This window comes from Pogoniulus pusillus, chromosome 13, assembly GCF_015220805.1.
Source record: "Pogoniulus pusillus isolate bPogPus1 chromosome 13, bPogPus1.pri, whole genome shotgun sequence".
Taxonomy (NCBI): domain Eukaryota; kingdom Metazoa; phylum Chordata; class Aves; order Piciformes; family Lybiidae; genus Pogoniulus; species Pogoniulus pusillus.
In genome coordinates this window covers 13,187,454-13,209,981 of record NC_087276.1, presented here as the reverse complement: position 1 = coordinate 13,209,981, position 22,528 = coordinate 13,187,454, and the positions used below count along the sequence as shown (strand labels likewise).

Sequence of the window (22,528 nt, the reverse complement as noted above, 5' to 3'; positions counted from 1 at the left end):
GTGATGTATTCCAAAAATGGTAGGACACTAGGAGTAGAAAGTGGGGAGTAGATATGTACTGAAGCATTTTTAACAGCTCACTGTATAAATCTGATGATAAAACTGACTGGGAATCAGAGAATATGGCAGGTTAAAAGGCTGGTTAGAAACCAAAACAAACTGCTCTGGCGTGACAGGACAGATTTCAGGTATAAGATGCTCCCAGGCAACAGGCCAGGGTGTAATCTTACCAGAGAGTGCTGCAGACAGGCCAGAGGCTGTGACTTGGGATCTGCACGGATTCCATCTCATTGCAGACAAAGCATGCTCCTAAGCCTGCTGACAGCCCGGCTCCCCTGGCAGCAGGCATGAGGGATGAGCTTTACCTCTACATGCCGCCATCCACCACAACGTTGTCTCATCCTGGCTCCAGCAGAACACAGAGCTTGTTTTCTGCTCCACAGCTATTGCTGCAATGCAGCTTCCTGGAGAGAGAAATAGGATTACACAATCAGAAGCTGCTGGTGGAGGTAGGAAAGCAGAGGATGCATTTAACTCAGAGGAACTCCATGCTCCTTGTTTGCAATGCAGTTTCACCAGGTAATGGTAAACTCACAGGGGTGAAAAGCTACAGTTTGTTCCGTGGTTTGGGCAGTAAGTATTGTAAGAGGCTGGTGTGACTGCTGTAACAATGCTTCTGCCTCAGATGTGTCAAAAGCACACATGTTCATGAAGATGAACATAAAAAGTGCTAGCTGGTGTGCTAAGAGAGAGAGGAGGCAAACAGAGTGCTAGGGATTGGATTCACAATGCTGAGGCCTTTGGGAAGAAACTTGTGATCCCAGCAATACCTGTGTGTTACAGTAACTATAGCTAAGAAATCCTCATGTGTTTTTTTTCTTCCAATGACAAAATCCAAAGTCCTATTTCTTTTAGAAGTGCCTTTTAGCAGTAGCAGAAGAGCAATGACAACTTGCTGAAGTTCTCGTCAGCAATTTTTATTTCTCCCTGGCCAGAAAGACAATTGGGAAATACACCTTCTGATGCAACCTGTAAGATCCCTGGTGTTAAACTGTTCATAAAAATTGGTTACCTGACTGTGAATAAGTTTAGAGATTGTTATTTTGCTCTTTCTTGGTGTAGTGGGACTTCGCTTGGTCAAAATAGTGGGACTAATGATGAACATGAGTTCATGGATAGGTGATGTTTCAACAGTGAGTCAAGCATGGTGCCTACTCTGTTTGGGCTTCTTGTTCCTTTCTTCAGTGGTTTCCTTTTGCTGGTGTACCTTGTTTTCTCTGAGCTGAAGTTGTGACTACACCGGATGCTGTGAAAGGTTTGGTGATTTCTCCAAACCTTGATTCCCTGGTGTGAATGGAAGACTGAGCCATGCAGATGTCAGGAGAGCTAAATGAAGGTGGTGCTCTTCAGAAAAGAGAAGGACTTTTCTTCTCTCAGTAGAGAATGACTACCCTTGAAACCCCAGGATTTGTTGTATGACACCATACAGCATTTCTGTATGCATCACTTGCAGAAAGAGTTGGGCTTTTTTTCAGAATGCAGTATTTTTCTGGTTGTTTTTTTTCCTCCAGAGTGATCTGATAAGTGGCAGGAAGTAGGCCATGGGTCTGCTTTTCTTGTTCTGAATGGTCAAAATCCATATGCAGCCTTGCATAATTGATTCTCTGATTGATAACAAACCTCACAGTCTTGCAGCTGCATTTCTCTCATCTGTTGCAAAACTTCAGCCTCTGGTTAGCTCTTGCAGCTACTGTCACTAGTTAACAGCAAAAAGGGAGAAGGGCCATCTTGCACTATTACTGACACAGTGCTCCTAAAGGCTGACAAGGCTGTTGGTACCAGAACTTCTGTGAAGAATTACCTCATTAATGAGAGATCCTGCAGCTGCATCCATTTGCTGAAACCCTGATTTTAGAAAGAAAGAAGAAAAATTTGCTTGTTGTGGATGTTGGTTTTTTTTTTTCCCTGAGCTGCTTTGAAGTTCTCTCTTGGGACCTCTTGAGGAGGAGGGGTTAGGTATGGTTGAAGGAAGATGGAGGACAGTGCTCTGATGGGAAGTGCTCTGCTGTCCTGTTGTGCTAGCTCTGCTTCCTTTCATGAGTTATCCTTACAAAGATAAATATTTCTCTTAACAGATCTTTGTTCAATAAAAACCTATTATAGTCTAATATACAAAAATAAATATGTGTTTGACCTCACTACTAGCTCTTTATTCCATACTGGCTCTATTCATTCTGGAGTAAGTTGGAGGAGCCATTTAAAATTTCACCAGCTAGAGGCTCCTTTTGAAAGGGCAGTAATTCCTACTGTTTATTAGTGTCTTTGTGGCATTAGTGTACTTACAGAGGTGGGCTTGTCTAGCAGCACAAAAAGGGAGGACAGCTGCTGCACCATGCCACTGGGCAGCTCACATTAAAGTACCTTTATCTTCCCTTATTACAGCACTTTTGTAGCCCTTGATGTAAGTGCAGTCTCCTGCCTGCCTCACCAGGCTGAGAGTAATGGCATTGCCAGCTGATTTCTTCCTTAGTATTCATTGTTATGGTCTATATTTGCAAAATATTTCTGTGTAGCACCCATGAATGGTCCTTGGGGGATATTTTTGGAGCTGCAGGACATCCAGTGGCTCTCTTCATGGCTGGAAATGATTAGAGCAAGCACAGAGCTGCTCTGAAACTGTTGGTTTGGAAGGTGAGGTATGCAGCACTGACACTGGCTGGTGGTGGCGTGGACACTGGCTTTGGGTGCTTCTCACAAGGTTTCAAAACATGCTTGAGGTGTGGGTGTAAGTAAGGATTCCAGAAAAAGTTCTCTCTCAGGTCCTTCAAAGTTGGTCAGTTTCCATTCCTGCTCTTAGCTTGTCTGTGTTCTGGTCCAGTGGGCCTTCTCCTTTACAAAATGGGAATAAAGGCTATCTTCTGTGATTCCAGGAGCAGCTGGGTTTGTATCCCCACTCCCAACAGGTGCAGCATCTCTGAGCATTGCAGTTACATTAGTACTCAGGAGTTCAGTACTTCAGGAGTTCCTTAATTCCATGTCTTCTCTGACCCTGGCAACTAAGCTGGAGTTACCCAACTTGTAATAGGAAGATTTGCCTGGTACTATCAGCCTTCCCAAAACTCTCCCAGCACTTCTTAACTAGCTAAACATGATGTGCAGAAACTTCATATTCATGTAATTCATAGCTTGCATGTACCACACTGAAAAACCAGCACTCAGCCTCTCAGGTGGGTGTCAGTGTTAATGTGAGAGTTGAGGGTGCAGTATAGAACTACTTGGATGAGACTTCCCCAGTGAGCTGAGCCATTAGCACGCTTGGGGAGATCTAAATCACCTCCTCAAATCTGTGGTGAGGTATTTAGTAGAATGTTCCACTGCAACAGCTTAAGTATTTTTTTCACATAATCGGTATTTAAGGCATAAATAAACACAGCTTATGCAGTGTGTGTTTTTCCCTAGTCTGTAACTTTCAGTGAGTCTTCCTATTATCAGTTTTTCTACCTTACTTTTAATTCAGCAGAGTCCTTTGGCTCATACACAGCTTAGAGTTTTGTGAATGGGCCCACGTGAGAAATAGTTCTCTCACTGAATCAGACTGGCACTGGTTTCTTTGCCCATCTGGAGCCCAAAAATAATTTTCAAAACATGCTAGGGAATGTAGCCACAGAGTCTATTGATGACTGCTGTGTACATATCCATGTCCCTCAGGAGCTGTTACCTTGATTATTCACTAAGTATAGTAATAAATCACTGATACCAAGCACTACCTTTGAATCCAATGGTTTATATCCGGTGAGTGTAAATACCTGATACCTGCTAGTTTTCTAAGTTCTTCCCCCTCTACCTTGTGATGTGTCCCTGTGCTTAACCATCTGCCTGAATAGGATTATTGCACTTTTGGTGGTAGATTAGTTAGTCAGCAAGTTCAGTGTAGAGTCCGTTCGGTTTACTGTTTTGCTGTCTGGCAACTAGTACAGAGGAGTTGAAATATGTAATTTATAGTCCATGTATATAATTAATAACAGATTTTAAATAATAAAAAAGTGAGAGATCAGCTTCCCTCTTTAATTTGGGTCAAATCAGCAGTTCCTAATCTAGGAGTAGAATGCATTGTGTCTTACCAATGACTGCAGTCTGGGCTCCTCTCTTGAAAGCTGCTAGTACTCATGTGGGATCCTAGGCCACAGTTTATGGCAACAAAGAAAATCAAACCAGGTTTAGCTAGGATTCTCTTCCCTGATGGGGTTAGCATTTTCCTTAGTAGCTGGGCTGCCTGGTGATTAATTGTCCAGTCCACTTCATGTAAGAGAGCTCTGGAGAACCACGTGGTGACTTCATGCCATGTACTCCTGCAGCAGCTATAAATCAGTTGTGTGGATGCTGGCATCACATCTCTTAGTATTGGGGTAGTGTTAGAGTGGAGAGACACTGCAGAGTGTGTTTGTTCTGCCCGGATGACTTTCTGTCCCACACCATTCCTGTATTATTGCAGTCATCATCACAACGTTCCCACTTGAATCAGTCCTTGCTGCTGTTCCTGCGCTGGGAGGAAGTGTAAGGATGGAGTGTGCTGCTGCAGTGGCAGCACTGGCTGGAGTCGATGGCTTGCCAGGGACGTACAAGCACTGCGTCTTCCATCTTTGTCACTTGCTTCTGGTACTGCCCTTCCTCTGTGCATCTCAGACCCTTCCTTATCACACTGTACTTGTGCTGAACCAAGGCAGCGCAAGTCTGAGACTCAACTCTGGTTGCCCGAGGACCAGGCTGCTCCCTTGTCTCCTTCCTTCAGTGCATGGGAGCAGGTGCTTGGGTTGCAGCCCCTCGGGCAGGCTTTAGACCCTCTGCATGGGAAGGATCCTGCCAGAACGGCATATCTCTGCTGGAGCCTATGGGAGACAGAGTCTGAAGCAGATCTCACAGCGAGGACCTGGCCCCTGGCTCACTGCTGCAGTGCAGCCCTGCCTTTTGTGGGGAGCAGAGCACCCCCTCTTCTGCTCGAGGCCTTCTAATTCCCTGATCACTGAAGTGGGTAAGTCACCATCTCCTTTGTGATAATTACAGATTTCCTCTGTGATTTTTCACTCCTCAGTTGCCACAGCAACCGCACAGTGGCTGGAGCTAGAATGCCGTCACAAGGCTTTAAATCTGGAGGCTCAGCCTTTTCCTTTGCTCTGGCACATCTTCCTTCTTGCCCCCTGACACCATGGCAACCTGGCCATTACACCTCTGCCTCGGTGATGGCACCCTGTGCTGGCTTGCCCTGCATCCAGGGCCCTGAGGGGCTGTATTCTCGGTGCTCCCCTTGTCTGTCCCACCCCCATCTCAGCAGTGCGCAGTAGGAGGTGGCACTGGGACCCGTGCTGGCTGCTCTGCCTGTGCACCACCTGAAGGCACCGAACGCAACCAGGGTTATTTAATGTAGTTTGTGTCTGGGTGTCACCCTCGGGATATTTGCAGAGCAGAGTGAAATGAAGGGGTTTAAGGACAAAACCTGTTCTTCAGCTTCCACGTTTACGAAAACTAAGGCTCCATTTCAGACATGACCGCAGCCTGGCCCCGCAGCTCAACAACTTGTTTTCAGAAAGCTGCCAAGCAGGAGTTCAGGTGCACTCAGACTCCCAGGGCTCTGGGCTGATGGGTTGCACCCACATGCCAGAGCTACTGGAGTAGCAAGCGGCAGAGCCAAGTGATCTGTTTGAGGAGAGATGGATATTGCTCTCCACTGGGTTTGGCTCAGCACAGCGTCTAGCTTGCAGGAGCTGCTTTTGTTAACCTTCATTAATTGGGGCATTCCCGCCAGCTAAGCTGCGGGGTCGCAGCTCAGGGCTTCCTCCGGGTGATGCCTGTCCTCGCTGCCAGCAGTCGTGAGCGGCGGCTGCAGGAGCTGACAGCGGTGGCATTTCTCCTCGCGAATGCAGCCAGCAGCAGCCGGCTCTGAAGTGAAGGAGGGAGCGGTGGTTTCAACCAGCAAGCTGACTGCCAGCAGTTCTCATCCAGCTCCTGTAAGTGCCTCTGCCTTGTGCCTGCCTGCGGGTAGAGGTTAGCTGAGCCTGCGAGGGCTGCGCGCCCGAGATTTCTGTTGAAGAGGAACGCGTGGCTATGTGTGTGCAGGTGTGCGTGGTGTTAAATTGTCCTGGTCATGGATACGTGTGCTTAGCTCTTCCCCAGTTTGTTTGCTGAACCCCTTGAAAAAGATGTCTGTATGCATCTGCTTGTCCGTGTCCTCCTCTGAAATGGGGGTCACCTTGAGCAACCAAAACACTCGCTCCGGTTTAAGACGTTCGCCTTGGTTTGGTGCAGGCTGCCTCCGAGTGAGCTATTTTACGACTCCAGGGAGCGGAAGAACAAATTATGCTTTTACAGTGCATTTCATTTGTTGCTGTTTATCTATTTTCGTGACCTCTGAGGAGGCAGTGGTAGAATGCTGAGTAATAAAACCTTGCAAGGAATATAACTGAATTTCCTTGGACAATGCTCCACTTTGAGGGCATTTTCCAATACTTTAATTTATTTCAAAAATACAGAATGTTTGTGGAGAAACTAATCCGAAAAGTAATGCTATGTCCTGAGCTAAGCTGCTTAACCCCTTGACTGCTGGACTTTTTGGTATAGGAAATGTGTGGCAATGATTTGTGTGTGTTTTGCTGCATTTAAAATGAGGGATTCAAAATATTCAGTCTTAAAGACGGGTTCTTATTCACAGCTCTACTGGTAAAGTTAACTGAAATATCAAAGTGCATATTTTTTACAGTGGGAACTACTAAGGAATGACAAAATTGAAGAAATAATAAAAGAAAACCCAGCTAAAATTAATTAAGTTGTGTTTGTTTTTTACCGATTTTTTCCCCATCTATGTAGGTAATTTTAGCCATGGATCTGGAACTTGCTCAGTTTCTAACAGATGCTTTTTTGACCTTGCACTTTTCTTTTCCTGAGACAACATATTTCCTTCAATGGAATAAGTCTTGGCAGAGCTCATCCCTCAGCTTAACTGTTCGAATATTTCCTGAATCAAAAATGAGGCACTCAAAAGTTTAGTGGGTCACCTGAATCCCAGTGTGCCGTAAGCACAACATTGATGCCTGTTCTCATTCATTGGATTATGGACCAGGAGTCTTTTCTTGGAGAAAGGGAAAGCAGAGGCAAGGGCAGAAAAATTTTCAAGAGACTTATTCATATCCAGCCACCAAAACTTGCTTAGAGGAGGTCTGAGAAGGAAAAAAACTGGACTTGTGAATGTAATGACACTTCTGCCTGTAGCCAAGGTTTAGGACTTGATGGAAGGACTGAAGGTTTCTGTTCCAGCTTTGCTGGCTGGTTCAGCTCTGATCTGATTGTGGGTCTCCTTAGGCGGGTAGGTATTGCCATGTCATGGTGGATACCATACAGCTCTTCCAAGCTATAGACATGAGGTCTTTGTCTCCTGCTGCTGTTTACAGGACAAGCCGACTTGAGTGCCAGGTGAATGTGGAGAGAGATAAGGTAGCCGTTCCAAAAGCCAGTTTATTAGGGAGGACCTGCACTGTCATGTGCACTGTGTATTGTTTTGTCAAGACTTGAAGCAAAAACCAGTCTCCCTGTTTCTGTTCTTCTGAACAGTGGTGCGAGTGTTTGATCTCTTGGTGTTAGTAAATAAATAAGCAATCACAAATAACAGACACTCGAGCTTTGCTTGTAACTATGACAACTGTGTCCTTGACAACTTAAGAACAACATGGAGTTTCCAATTACATCCTGTTCTACACAAACCCGTTAGGGTTATTAGAGTATCAACAGCAAAAGCAACTCTCAGCTTATGAAGTGTATTCTGGTAAAATCCACTTTGGTAGTGGATAGACATTTCCATTTGCAGGTGGCTGTTGCTTCTGTTGTCTGTGTCTTGTGGGGAATGCCTTCGTGAGCTGTGTTTGCCAAGGACAAACTCCCCATTCTTTGGCAACAGCCACCCTTTGCATGGACTTTTTTGGCTGGTGCCTGTGAAAACAGCATCAGAGGAGTGTTGAGATTGAGAATATCCAGAAGTCTCTGATGTGTGGGCTGTCCTGCAGACCTTCTCCACAGTCTTACTGCTGTAGTGATCTTGGTATGTGGCCTTGATCATGTGGGGTGCTTATAGCTACCTTTGCTTCTGAAGTACGAGGCTGTGGCCTTTGGTTGACCAAGCTGGGTGAGGAGCAGCTTCTTTCTTTCTCTGCTGTCTCATGAAATGCTAAGTGCTGTTATTCTCAAAGTTGAGGGTTTCAGCTCTGTTTTTGTATTGGATTTCTGCAGGCGCTGGATGAAAAATCTATTTCCAGCCTTATATTGATACCAGAAAGAATTTTTTTTTACAACTGCCTTGCAAGAGGATTTTCTCTTCCCCTTGATGTATGAGATAGCCTTAGTTTAGCTATCACTAAATTCTCGGTGTTACTCTTAACAGATATTTCTTGCAAATGGTGTTATAAGCCCTTTTTTTCTTCAGAACTCAACCCTTGAAAAACAGTTGAAGTGTAAAATGGCCCATTGTACTTCAGTGTGTGCACTCAGACAGTCATAGCTATGTGGTCTGCATTGAACTCTTAACTCTGCTTCTGGGACCCAGGGAATTGCAGTTAAATACATCAGCGTGCTGCCAGGATCCTTTATTTGTTGTTTACTACATTTAAGTGGCCGAAGCAGTAAGTCAGGATTTCTAATGTCACCCTGTGCTCCAATGGCTAAGCCATTCAGTGTTTTCCTGCTGTGACCTGTTGGATGTGGACGTTCGCCATCTCCCCAGCGGTGGACGGGGTGATGCTTTATGATTGCAGTACATTTTCCAACAGCGAGTGCTGCGTTCATTGAACCTTTTTGCATAGATACCACGATGACATCAGGTCTTCGTCTCACCCATACATAACGTTTTGTGGTGAAGTTATGAGGATATTGCAAACTCTGGGATCTCCCTGAGCTGTTTTTAGCAGTAAAATATGTGAGCTGCGTCACCTAAATGATGAAAAATGCTTGTTCATGAAGCCCTGCAAACCAGGAGCTTTGCCCTCCCTTAACAAATGGCCACGGATTTTGTTTGTTGTTTTTTTTAAGACGAGGCACTTTAAGTCTCTTTTGTGAGCCCCAGACACAGAATGATATCTGTCAGAAGTTGATGGAAATAATAGAAAATTAACAAAAAGAGATTTTGAGGAGTTTATGGGGTGCAGAATGCAGGACTGGTTAAGATTTCCCCTTCTACTTTGTCATGCTGTTGCAAAGTGAGAGATAACAGAGCTTGGGCAGCACGAGTGATGCCGCTGAGTTCAGAAGCTGCAGTCCCGTTCAGCTCTGTTTTTAGCAGCCTTTTTATCTTTCAGATCTGTTTATCTCATCTCTTACCTACCATATGGCAGTCACTGCTTGTGTGGTGGGGTCTGTGACCCCCTATGCTTAGTGTCTTGGCCCTGCTATCCTTGCCTCTGCTTTATTCCAGCCTGATTCTCTTCCAGGAAAGTTGTTTGAAGAACTCTGATGTTCAGGTATGGGAACATTGTGGAGGTTTCTTTCTACAAACTCTCGTGGGACGTAACTGAACAACTAAAGCTTTATCATGTTGTGGGTATTTGTAAGAGTAGTTGGAATGCACTGTCCTCTGAAAGCCAAAGGAATTTACTTTTAATTCCAAAAGTAAATCAGCTTTGCAGCGTTTCACCACGACTACCTGAGTGCTTTTGTTGTAGTCCCAGGAACCATAGCTGACTTGGTCGTTCTACGTGCAGTTTCTTCCACTGCTAAAAACCAAATACAGAAAATGCTGTGTCAAAGCATGCTGAGCTGTGACCTGAAGAGCCTTCTCACCTCTCTGAGAAACACCTACCTTCCAAACCCTCCATACCGGCTCACCTCCAGGATGCCAGGGCAGGCTGCAGTGTGGAGGGGTGGCTTTGCTTTTGGGCGTATGGATATTCTGGTGCTGCTGGCGGCCTCAATGGAGAGGGTAACTGTCCACCCCATCTGTGGGATGGCAGAGCTTCAGTACCTTGGGCTGCTGCTGCCCCTGTGCCCACTGGCAGACCTTGCACAGCTCGCAAAGCAAGTGAGCCTCGCAGAGTTTTCACGTTGAGATGAATCCAGGCAAACAGGACTGAAAGATAGTTTGAAATGTGTTAAATTTCACAACGATGTTCTTTCTGCTGTGCATCATGGAAAAGTTAGGTGAAGGAAAGAGCAAAAAAGGAATGTTTTTGCCTTTAGCTCCCTGCTCTCCAAATACATACTGTGAAGACTTCTGGGGCAATTGCCCTGCAGTGTGCGCTGCTGTTTCTAAACCACCTAATTGTTCCTGGCTAAGTGGGTTTGGAGCAGCTGAGGGACAGACGAATGTGCTCCGTGAATTTAAAATAGGCTTCTGTGTCTTTGGCTGGAGTTTGGGAGAAAGGGATGCAAATCTGCAGTGCTGAATTCTCCTGGTCGTGCAGTGTCTGCTTCACCTCTTACCTTTGCATCTAGCCCCGGGATGTTTTCTGAGGCAGGCTTTTGCAGGCTGCAGTCTGAGGCGTGGACGTCATGCAGCATTAGCTTCTCTGCTAGCAAGCCAGAGCATTACATGAACTCTTAGCTTTTGTATTTCTGCTCTTGTGTCTGGAGCAAGTGCCCCTGAATTTTGGGATATCTCTGGGTTTTGTTTTGTTTTTCCCCTAGGATTTCCCTCTAAGAACAGTGTTGTTAGCTCACAGAAACAATGGGTCTTCATCTGTTCTCAGTAGGCTGCTGAGTGACCGTTGTTGTGGTTCCTAGTAAGTAATTTTGCCTGTCAGAAATAATCACTCAGTACAGAACTTGAAGAGCTGCTATTGAAAACAATCCATCAGATTTCACAGTGTGCATTTAAAAAATCTACATATTGTTCTGGTTTGCCTGCTCAGTAAACTGTACTGAGCTTCCTCTTCGAAAGGAATTTTTTACCCAAGGAACGTGACAGACTTAAACTGCATTTGCCAATGCGTTATCTTTATGTAATGCAAAACTACATACAGATATACAAGCCAATGCATTTGCAAATCTATCAGCAAAATTACTGTCTGGGACAGAATGGCTGTTTTTTATAGAGTCCTCTGTAGACATGGACTTCGGCTCAGAGTTGCCATTGGAGGAAAACCCTTGGAGAAGGTTTTCATGAATCTCTTTTTCTGTCAGCCTCACTTTGAGGTCAAAGGTAGTCACAGTTTAGTCACAAATATAATCCACGCATTATCCTTCACATCCCCTTTACAATCTAATACCTGAAATTGGTGAAAGTATTTTGTCTAATTGTAAAGAACTTGAAATCTTAGGCAGTTGCTGTGAAGCAGCAGAGGTGATAGACTCTGGCTTTGCTGCGGTTTTGACGTGTGCATGAGAGGTAATTTCTGCTGGCTTGCAATCTGTGCTGCTGCTTGCAGTGCTAGAACAAGCTGAGTCTTTGGGAATTGATCAAGAGGATTATGGAGGCAAAATTCAATTGGTTATGATGATAAAACCAAATAACATATGTTTAGAGAAATATACCAATCGCTTCAGCTGCTTTCTTAGGAGAATGTGTGTGCCTAATGGAGATGGAAGAGAAGTTGATTTTAATTATACTCACATGTGATATCACATGATTATTCAGACTCTGGACTAAAAAAAAAATGGTAAAACATTTTATATAACAACTGTCAAAGAAAATGAGTGCTAAGCTACTTTATTTTTTTTAACTTATTGCAATTATTTTTTCTGCAAATATTTCAGAAAGCCAATACCATTTCCAAATATATTTTTGAGCCTTTTACAAAAGACTTCAAATTTATCTTAACCATTAAAGACTTCAGATAAGCAATAGATAAGGGAAAGATAAAATGACATTCTGGGAGCAAGGACATAAGAGAGGTTCACCCAGGGAAGGAAGAGCAGATACTGCTGAAGGGAAACTGGACACTGGCAGGTACAGCAATGTAGGGTGAGTGGAAGGTATGGTTGATTGTATGTGAAGAGACATCTCATCATTGTGGGGAAGGTAGGTTAGTCAGCAGCAGAACAACTGCAGGAGATGGCTGAAGGGGATTAGAAGGGCAAGGTGAACCTGAGTGCGTTATGACACCCTTCTGTAATAGGTACGTCCACACAGCTCCACTTCTTACTCTATGCAAAGCTTTTAACTGACTCCTGGAGACTTCTATTAAGTATTTTTTTTGCAGGGCAAATTTAAGAAGGGAATTGTAGACTGCAGAAGTACAGACCAGATAAATGGCTCTAAGCAGAGGACACCAGTAAAGGTGGTTAATCATTGTGAGAGGTGCAAGGCTGATTCACCCTTTAACAGCTTTTTTGTTTTCCCACAGTGATAGTCTCACTGACTTGAACTCACATGTGGGTTTTTTTTGCTACAGAATAGTCATGAGAGTAAAGAATCATGGTACTTGGATATTTCTTTATGTGTCAATTATGCAGAAGTTAGCACAACTAAAGAATCTGAGAATGAAAAAATGATGAATGAATTTAATTAACTTCATCTTAAAGATACTTTGTTCTGAAAAAAAATTAACTAGTTCCCTCTACAGTTCTGACCCAAAACCTTAGGATGCTAATCTAGCTTTTTCTGCTGTGCTCACAAATGTTGTGCAAGTGTTTTCTCACCTTGGCAGATTTCAAAATCCCTTGAATTGTAAATTGAAATCAGAGCAAACTAAGTGAAACCAAGTACTATGCCAGTTGCCTGGGAAGGCTCAGGAAGTTCGCTTTGTACCTGAGTATTAGGGCCGTGAATTAATAGATCTCCCTAGGCAAGGAGGTTTGTGTTTTCTTTTGTTAGTTTTGAAGAAGCTCAGGTGTGAAGGAGAGCAGAATAGTGTCTTGGCTAAAGGCCATACAGACATGAGATTCCTGATGAAGTAGTGGTGGCTAAGAGATACTTCCTATCGTGATAGCAATAGATCGACCGCATTCCTGCATCTGTTCCACAGGATCTGTCTGCATGTTTTATTGGTAGCATAGGAGTGATATAAGCAGTAAGTTGTGATCTCTTTCTGCTGGAAGGTCAGCTCCATTCTCAGAGTATATTTGTTAAATAGAACCTTTCCAGTGTGACTTTCATCTCTGTCCATTGCTGTTGGATGACCTACACCCACTGGGAGTGGAGGGACATGCAGTAAGGGGGAAGAAAGTCAGCTTAGTCATTGTATGGGCAGAGAAGGCCTCTAGTGCTCTGCAGATATCACAGGGTAAATTTGAGTTTAACCTGTATGCTGGATAATAATTCAACAACCTGTTTTATCTAGTTATGGCTTCTAACCAGGCTTTCTGCACAGGCGATTCCGTGTGAAAAATGAATCACATTAGTGTGCATGCTACTAGACATTGTATAAAGGTTATTTATATTTAACTAGCTGAGACACTGTCACAGAACAGCTGAGGTCCCCTGGTCCAGCCCTCTGCTCAAGCAGTGTCACCTAAAGCAGGCTGCTCAGAACCATGTCCAGTTGAGTTCTATATATCCCCAAGTGTGGTGACTCCACACCCACTCTGGGCAGCCTGTCCCAGGTTTTACTGTGTTTAGATGGAGCTTACTTCAGTTTGTGGCGAGTGCCTCTTGCCCAGTGAGTGCACACCACTGAGAGGCCCCTGGCTCCCTCCTTGCTCCCTCTGGCCAGGTACTTGTTGCACGTTGGTGGGATGCAACTTTCAGGCTGCACAATCCCAGCTCTCAGTCTCTCTTTACAGAGGTGTGTTTAATTGGTAGAAACTGGGTTTTGTTTGGTCTATTTTTTCCCAGGGGATAGGTTTTCTTTTATCTCTCAGTGTTTGTCCTGCTGTCTTTCTGTATTAGAGGAGGGGTTTCTTTTCCTCATGAACTTGGGCCCAATGGAAACAACAGCTTGGCTCGAGAGGCAGGCTGGACATAACTTGTGTAAAAGTTCAATGTGCTCCACACAGACACAGAAAGCAGAGGAGATGAGTAAGGGGAAATAGCTGAAATGATCTCTGCCTCCTGGCCCTGCTTTAGCTGAGAGATGTCAGGAGATACAGATTTAGCCTAGAAGTCACTTGCCTCAACAAGGCCTAGCAGCAGCCTTGTGTCTCAGTCCTGAGACTGCTCTGAATATCAGTAATCATAAAATCCTAGAATGGCTTTGGTTGGAAGGGACCTTTGAGATCATCTATTCCAAGGTCCCTGTCATGGGCAGGGATGCCTTGAGCAGACTCAGCTGCTCTAGGCCTCATCCAGCATGGCCTACCCCCAGGAGAAGGCATCCACAACCTTCCTGGGCAAGCTATTCCAGAGTCCCACTACCCTTGCACTGAGGAGCTTCTTTCTAAAACCTACTCTCTGTCACCTTCAAACCATTCACCCTTGTCCCGTTGCTACACACCCTTATGTAAAGTACCTTCAGGTTTTGGAAGGTAGCTGCAAGGTCCCCCTAGAGCCTTCTCTAGGCTGAACAACCCAAGCTCCTTCAGCCTATCCTCATGGCAGAGGTGCTCCAGCCCTTGGGTCATCTTTGTGGCCCTCCTCTGGACTCGTTCCAGCAGCTCTGTGTCCTGCTCGTGCTGGGGACAGCAGACCTGGATGCAGTATTTGAGGTGGGGACTCAGCAGAGCAGAGCAAAGGGGCAGAATCACCTCTCTGGCCCTGCTGGCCACACTCCTCTTGATGCAGCCTAGGATACAGTTTGCCTTCTGGGTTGTGTGAGGCAAATCACCACAATCCATCAGCACTTGCTTTCAGCATTTTTGGATTGAAATTAGCAAAAGGGTAAATGGAAAGGAATGGCACAGTAATAGTGGCTGCAGCCATAGGGAGATAAGTAAGTGTTTGCTTTGCTTCTGTTTTTCTTTCAGAACATCACCCAGAAAGAAATCTCTCAAGACTGAATCTTTTTGAGTAAAGAAAAGATAAAATGGCCTCAATGTTGCTTAGTCGACAGCTGACCTGTTGCCTGCAGCAAAACTCCAGGCTACCTGTCTTTGGTAAGTGGGGTTTTGTATTTTCTTGTATGTGGTAAGCATCTTGGATGTTGGTGCAGTCATAGTCCAGAAGTGGACGATGGTGCTATGATTTTTTGGGTTTTCATTCTGCAAAGAAGAACTCAGGTAATAATTTGCACTGTAACATGCTAACTGAAAGAAAGCTCCTCAGCCCTTGGAACTCTGCTTTTAATTGTGCAGAGATGAAACAGTCATCCATCAAAATCAGCCTGCTACATGGTGTGACACGTGTGTGAGTGTATTAAACCTGCAGTCTCTGTGAAATAGGTGACAAAAAGTCCATTTCTGTTGAGTTTGCTGGACAGAGCAGGGTAGAATCTTAAGATCTGACATCACTTTTGTGTGCTGTTCTGCTGGTACAGCTGAATGGTTTTTCTTGGTGCCCAAGTAAATACCAGTGTTTCTGCTCCAGCCCTTCTTCTGCAGTGCTATTGTGCCACTGGCAGGCAAACACAAAACCCTTCCATTTGCTCAGAAACTCAAATGTGATTGATTTCCTCTTGAATTACACACTTTGGGGAGCATCTAACTGTGTAAGGAACACAAAATCTGGTCTTGTAACTAGTGTTTCAGTGCAGGATGGCTTCTACTTATGGGAGCGTCACACTTCTTGTCTGCTCTGTGCAGCAGCAGAGTTTTTTTGGTCAGTAGTGGACAATGGAAAGTGCTTCCAGCAGCCAGGCCTTTGGTAGCTCCTTTAAGCATCACTCAATGCTCCCTGTCCCTCCCAGTCTCTTGTATACCTCTGTGCTGCTTTGCAGTTGCAAAGGCAAATACTGCAGTTGGGCAAGATGCTTGAGGTCAGTGGAGAGCAGATGCAGTTACTCTTCCTTTCTCTCCATTGCAGTGAGAGGGAATAGATCTTCAGTAAGAAAAAACTCTGGGCTCTATTAAACTGTCCTTGCATTCAGGAAATGTGTAGGTGGCAAAGCCTCCTGGAATACTGAAGCAAAGATTAGAGGACCTTGGCTGCAGGTTGGGTGGGCTTTGGGCAGAGTGTGGCTCTTTAGGACTGAATGCTTTGAAAAGATGGAACAAGAGAGGACCCTTCACCAGGAGGAATGGTATCCTGGCAGGTTTTTAGCCTCCAGAATTCATGGCTGATAGAATAAGCAGGAGGATGTGACATAAGGCAGCAGTGTGCCCAGGTGGCTAAGAGAGCCATTGGCATCCTGGCCTGTATCAGGAACAGCATGGCCAATAGGACAAGGGAGGTTATTCTTCCCCTGTACTCAGCACAGGTCAGGCCACACTTTGAGTACTGTGTCCAGTTCTGGGCTCCTCAATTCAAGAGAGATGTTGAGATACTGGAACGCGTCCAGAGAAGGGCGATGAAGCTGGTGAGGGGCCTGGAACACAGCCCTTTGAGGAGAGGCTGAGGGAGCTGGGGGTGTTTAGCCTGGAGGAGGCTCAGGGGTGACCTCATTGCTGTCTACAGCTACCTGAAGGCAGATTGTAGCCAGGTGAGGTTGGTCTTTTCTGACAGGCAACTAGCAACAGAACAAATGGACACAGTCTCAAGCTGTGCCAAAAGAAGTATAGGGTGGCTGTTAGGAGGAAGTTCTTCACAGAGAGAGTGATTGGCATTGGAATGGGCTGCCCAGGGAGGTGGTGGAGTCACCGTCCCTGGAGGTGTTCAAGAACAGCCTGGATGGGGCACTTAGTGCCATGGTCTGGTTGACTGGCCAGAGCTGGGTGATAGGTTGAACTGGATGAGCTTGGAGGTCTCTTCCGACCTGGCTGATTCTATGACACCTATAGCAAAAATCAAAGCTTCAGACCAGTTTTCGTGTTGTGTGTCCAGCTACAATTGCGGTGCCTTTGGCCTCCGCTGCTGTTAGGAAAGTGCTAAGGACAATGTCCCGGAGCTTTCAGCTCCAGACTGCTCTCCTCCAAGGTATTTTTGAGCACTCAAGTTCAGAGCTTTACAGACTGAAAAAAGAGCCTTGTGCTTTACTCCCACAAAAATCCTGTGGTGCCATTGGGTCTGCTGATTTGTTGTTTGGGGCTTTTTTGATGTGGATACTGAAATGATAGGATTTGTCAAGGGGAGGTGGAGGTGGAGAGGAGAGAATAGACTGCCTCTTGGTAGAAATCTCTGTGTCTGTGGGCTGTCATGTTTCAGTTGTATGTGTGCATTAAATGCAATAATCCTGTTCAGCTTGAATCTATGACAGATTCATTTACAGAGAGGTATTTTTTTTGTCCTTGATTATTTCTGATTTTTTTAAAGCAAGTGTAGGAGTTAGCATTGTGCTGGCCCTAAGCATGAACTAAACCGGTTGCTGACAAAAAAGAGGCATATGGAAGGGAAGGATGTTGGCAAGTTTGCAATCCTTGTAGCAAAGGATTACCTGCACTCTCACTGTTGTAAACCACACAGGAACAAGAGTAACTAAGCTTTATATTAATGAAAATACTTCTAGGAATGTTTTCCCTAGCTGTATGTCAGGGGCAGTTTTTAATTCTAATTAAGATAATTTCATCCCTGAGTCTGTAAAGGAACATGGGACAGGAGATAAACATCTGGTTGAAGAATCATTATTCAATTGACTGATGCTTGTAGTGTTCTCATCACTAACACAGTGCTAGCCCATGGCAAGATAACTAGAAAGGGGAAAAGAAATTTATTGAAGTTCATCAAAATTCAAATGCTACAGAAAACACAGGAGATAATATACAACTTCAGTCTTTCCCCATAATGTGAAGCCTGTAAGCCTTAATCAGCTGCAGGTATATTTCCCTTTTGTGTTTAATCTGCTGAATAGTTTGGCCTTGAACATAAAGCTTACAAATTATATCTGATGGGAAGAGACCTCCAAGATCAGTCCAACCTTTGACCCAGCACTGAAGAGTCTACACTAAACCATGTCCCTAAACGTCTGGTCCACAGGCCACTTGAACACCCCCAGAGATGGTCATTCCACCACTGCCCTGGGCAGACCATTTCAATGTTTGAGAACCCTTTCAGTGAAGAAGTATTTCCTAGTGCCTACACAATGTGAAGGGTGTCAGAGAAGAGCAGACTGAGCAGCTAGCCTAACCTTTTCTTACAAAGCCTCCTGCACAGTGCTGTCAGTGCAGAACAGCCAGGCCATGGGGCAGAGGCAGCTGATGCTGGAGAAGTGACTGTGAGTTCTGCTGCTCCTGTCAGCCCTGTGTGCTGCAAGGTGATCGCAGCTGCTAGCCTGGCACTTGGTGCCAGTTCTGGTTTCACCAGCTGTGCCACTGTGTTAGGAAAGCTGTTCCATTTGTGTGCTTTGGAGGCCTGTGAAGGTGCAGCTGGTGGCTAGGTTAGGACCATAATGATGAGGATAGGCTGGGACTCCAGAGATCTAGGTTGGATTTCTTACTGGTTATCCTAAAGGGTTGAATTCATCTTTGAATGTTGAACTGAAAAGCATGTTCCATGCTTCCATGTTAAGATAGCACCAGTTTGCATTAGTACATGCCCATGCCCTTTTTGGATGCTGAGCTGTTCATAAAGGCCCTCAAGCAGTGCAGCTTCTGCAGCCTCCCTGAGCAGTCTGCTGTACTGCTGAACTGACTTTACCTCTAAAACTTTTTCTAATATATAACCTAAGTTTCAAAACAGGAAAAAAAATCCTTACTATTGGACCTGCTCTCAAAGGACCTGGAAGCTGGAATGTTTATTTTTTTCTTTACAGAAGCCTTTTATGTATTTGAAACCTGTTCCCTCCCCCTAGATCTCACTTGCTTTTCAACTGGTCCAAGTATTGTTTCTGTCTCTCCTCATAGATCTACTTTTTCTCCTCAAGTTTCCCTGCACTTTTACTGCGATTTCCTACATGGACTAACTCTGCCTGACACTGTACCTTGCCTGTCTTCACTTGTTGTCTATCTCTCTGCAGAGGATGATAATGGTTTTTGTCATGGGCGTGCTGCAGTAAAGCCTGAGAGATACTCCTAGAGTCCCCAACACAGTTGGAAAGCCACAAGAAAGATTTTACTTTCACTCTTACTTTTGTCTCCAGCGTTAACCCTTGCTAAGACTTTTTTTTACTTCTTTTTTTTATTAACCTCATACATTAGTAGCTTCCCTAGGAAGTCAAAGAGAACAGTGTGGATATGGGTGAGGGATGTGTAGGCAAAGTAAGGATCGGTTTCCTTGTTTGGACTGAGGAGAACACAGACTTGAGGTCAATTTCAGCTGACCATTGACCCTGAAGTGCAGCCTCTCCCACTGGGTGAGGAGTCTTTACTGTTCTGTCTGATCAAATGTTCCCACAAAAAGCTAAATATACAAAAATGTTCATATAAAAACCTGTTGTCAGAAGGAGACTCTACTCTAAGTCTACAAGGACTTTAGTTTCCAGTTCCTTGAGTGAATGTAAGGCCTTTGATGTTCCTATTTAGTTTTTTGTCCTTTCTGTGCTACAAAAGGTGGCTGTGGCAGTGCTGACTGCTTTCCTGCCTGGGCATTCTTTGTGACTGTTCATCTCTAGGTGTCCTGGTGACCTCTCTTAGTTGTTAGCTCTTGACTGTTGTGCTGAAATGAAGAAGGATGTTATGACTGATTCAGATCACAGGACCTACAAGAAAACCAGAAGTTGGATGCTCTATGACTGCCCATGTTGTGCTGCAGAGGGGGAAGTGTTCATACTCTTTTTTACAGGAGCTTCCACTTCTCTACAACCTGTTTGGTACTGATTTTTTCCTTTGTCATTTGGAGAATCCTGTTCCAATAAAACCTACAGTGCAGTGTGTACGTGGGAGTACTGAAACACAATCTCATGTGGAAGAGCTTCTGATCTTGTAGCATAAGCAGTCTGTAAATAGCACTCTCATTTTCACAATATTATGCAAGAGTGATGTTCATTTGCCAAATATCTCTAGCTAGCCTGGCCTTTTGCCATTCCATTTCAAGATCTGGTAGTAACAGATTCTACTTGCAACACCTAAAAGAGGACTTGGAGGAAATTACAGTCCTCCTGCTATTGACTGTCAGGGCCTCCACACTCTGAAAGTTCTGTCTGGAAGGTGGTTTGATAGACACTGTGGAGCGGGAGTTAAAGGCATGCAAGGGAAACTGCCTTTTTGCCCTTGCACAGGGCAGCAGTGCTGTGGCAGGTGTGAAGTGTCTCCTCGGGGACTGGAGGGCTTTCACTTTACACCCTTGCACAGCAAACCCCTTAGATTTGAGAGATCTGCTAGGCCAGCATTTATTTTCACCTGTCATGTTTTTTCTTTCTCAGAGAGTTGCCTCTCTTGATGACACTGATGTAATTTCAGTGCCTTTACTGGCATTTCTCCCAGGTAACAGCCAGTTCTTCTGCACTCGGGAACTGTGTTTATATGACTGTTACTTGTGGGCAGACATCTCAGAGGCTTAAACACTTCCTTTCTAGCCCTGTATTGGACCTGAGTCTTGTTAGCAGAGGTCATTACTCAGCACAGAGGGCTGCTAACAGTCATACTCTGTCTACTCCTACCACAAAATGCTACAAGGGTGAACTTACATGGGGTGTGTTGCTATAGCAATGTGGGACTTGGTTCAGAACTGCTGAGGGAAAAGAAGCACTGGTAAGTGATGAAGGCAGCATGGAAAAGAGGTTGGAAAATGAGCTTTTCTGTCTGCTCACAAATTATGACATCCTGCTGGATGAAGAGGAAGAATGTGATCATTTGCTGATGTTGCTTATTTAGAAAGATGATGTGTGTTGCATGGAGCTTTGAGAAGCCCACAAGAAGCAAGAAAAGCAGAATTGAACTTCTCATACCCACCCTCTTTAAATGGGATGGGTAGAAAACTCTCTGCCAATTATTCACCTGATGTGCTCTCTCTGGTAATTAAGTTCATTAATCTGTTTTTTCACTTTGCCCTGATGTGAAGAGACAGCTTTGTTTGTCAGGGAGGAGAGGGTCCTGTTCTTGGTCATATCAGCTAAATGTAATTTTGGAGCTTTCTTAATGCAGCTGCAGAGATGGACACTTTGAAGATGAGTTAAGATCCTGTCATTTGGTCCTGTTCTAAAGATAATACAACACAAGAAACCCTTTTTCTATTGCAGCTTGATCACAGAGCTCAATAGAAGGTCACTGGATTGATTTGGCTTAAGAGCATGACTTTAAACATCTAGGTACTGATTTACACCCAAGTTAGAGTGCAGTATGAATTGAAGAAGATTAACAGACATTTTGAAATTTACTTAAAAAACAAACAACAACAACCCAAGCCTAAGGATTTGTTGGAGACTTTCAGCTCCCCCATTTGGGGAGTTATAGGTCTCACTTGACCTCTGTGGCATTTGCTGTGTTCTAGATCTTTTCTTCCATAGGAAATTCTTTGGTTTGTTTTGTTACATAGGAAATGCTGTTAGTTCACTGAAGAATCTGCCACTAGGGATTCATAACTCTTGGAAATACCTTGCTTGGACATAATAAGAATCTCAGTAAAACCATCTCCACTGTCTTCTGGAGAGGTTAAAAACCAATTATCAAATTGAAGTAGCCTGAGTGACCTCAGGGTTTCTTTTGCAATGTAAGTTGCTAGTAAAAAGTCAAATGAGAATAATTTGAACAAAGTTGTAAAGTATATTAAGTATGTTCAGGATGGAAGTGCCAGCTGAGCAGAGCACGCTGCAGTTTACTGAGGGATGAAGCACTGTAGTGAGTGAGCTGACTTACTTGCGTCATTAGGAGAATGCCATGCTGATACCTGGGGTAGGAGGAGGAAAGAGAGACAGAGTGTGACCTCTGGGCTAAAATCCTCCTTAAGGCAAAACAAAGCAGGTATTGATGTGGCCATCCACCATGGGGTGTCCAAGTGCTTGAAAGAGCCTTTGCAGGAGAGTGAGGTGAGCTGCCTCCGGAATTGTGCTCTGTGTGCAAGGCCTTGGGTGCGTGGAAGCAAGAACCCGTGTCCTGAGGTTATTTGGGGTCCAGAGGACAGAGCTGCAGAGTATCCAGAGTAAGGGGTACCAGACCCACACCTCACAGGCAATGACTGAGAAATCTTTCACCACTGGACTCAGTTTTAGAGGCTGGCAGTCGGGCATCTCACGTGTTTGCAGGAGTGGCTTGGTTGTTAAGAACAGAGGGAACCTTTAATTGCTGTCAAACAAATGCATTCTAATGAGAAATGAGTTACACAGACTGAGGCAGACAGCATGCCTGCCGGAGCTGCTGCTCCAGGTGGAAGCACCCTGGAGAGGAGTGGAGGGGATGCTGTGGCACAGGGTCTCTGGCAGCAGAACACCGGGCAGGGCTGGGGAGGAGGAGGGCAAGAAGGACCTTGCGTGTTACAGTTCATCTGCCTTTAATTTGCAGCCATGTCAAATGATTCCAAGTATGCTGCTAGGTTTCCATCTCGTTCCCTTTACTGCTGCCTACCAAAACACCCTGGCCATTCTATACGCCTCTTGATACTTTCCCCTTTATCATACCAAGTAGCACCTAGAGCCTGGGCTGGGCAGATGACGGGGGAAAGGAAACATTAGCTGTTGGTTTGCTGTGATCTCCACCCAGGAAAGTGCAGGATGCACAAAAATTGTTAGTTTGGGCTCTTTCCTCCTTGTAAACTTCCTAGTGTGTCTACTAAATCTGCAGC

At 44.8% G+C, this 22,528-nt stretch overlaps 1 protein-coding gene across 3 annotated transcripts in view; it reads left to right on the top strand.

Moving 5' to 3' along the window:
* Positions 1-22,528, top strand: part of ABAT (4-aminobutyrate aminotransferase) — a 50,021-nt gene that overhangs the window by 6,505 nt on the left and 20,988 nt on the right. The window contains exons 1-2 of one of the 3 annotated variants that reach the window (XM_064153031.1): positions 5,364-6,002; positions 14,812-14,940. In XM_064153031.1, the coding sequence (XP_064009101.1) occupies positions 14,871-14,940 (70 nt within the window). In that variant the 5' untranslated portion in view covers positions 5,364-6,002; positions 14,812-14,870. Of the gene's footprint in view, positions 1-5,363; positions 6,003-9,476; positions 9,495-14,811; positions 14,941-22,528 lie in introns of those variants that run through there. The other 2 variants (XM_064153032.1, XM_064153030.1) reach the window with 2 other exon arrangements.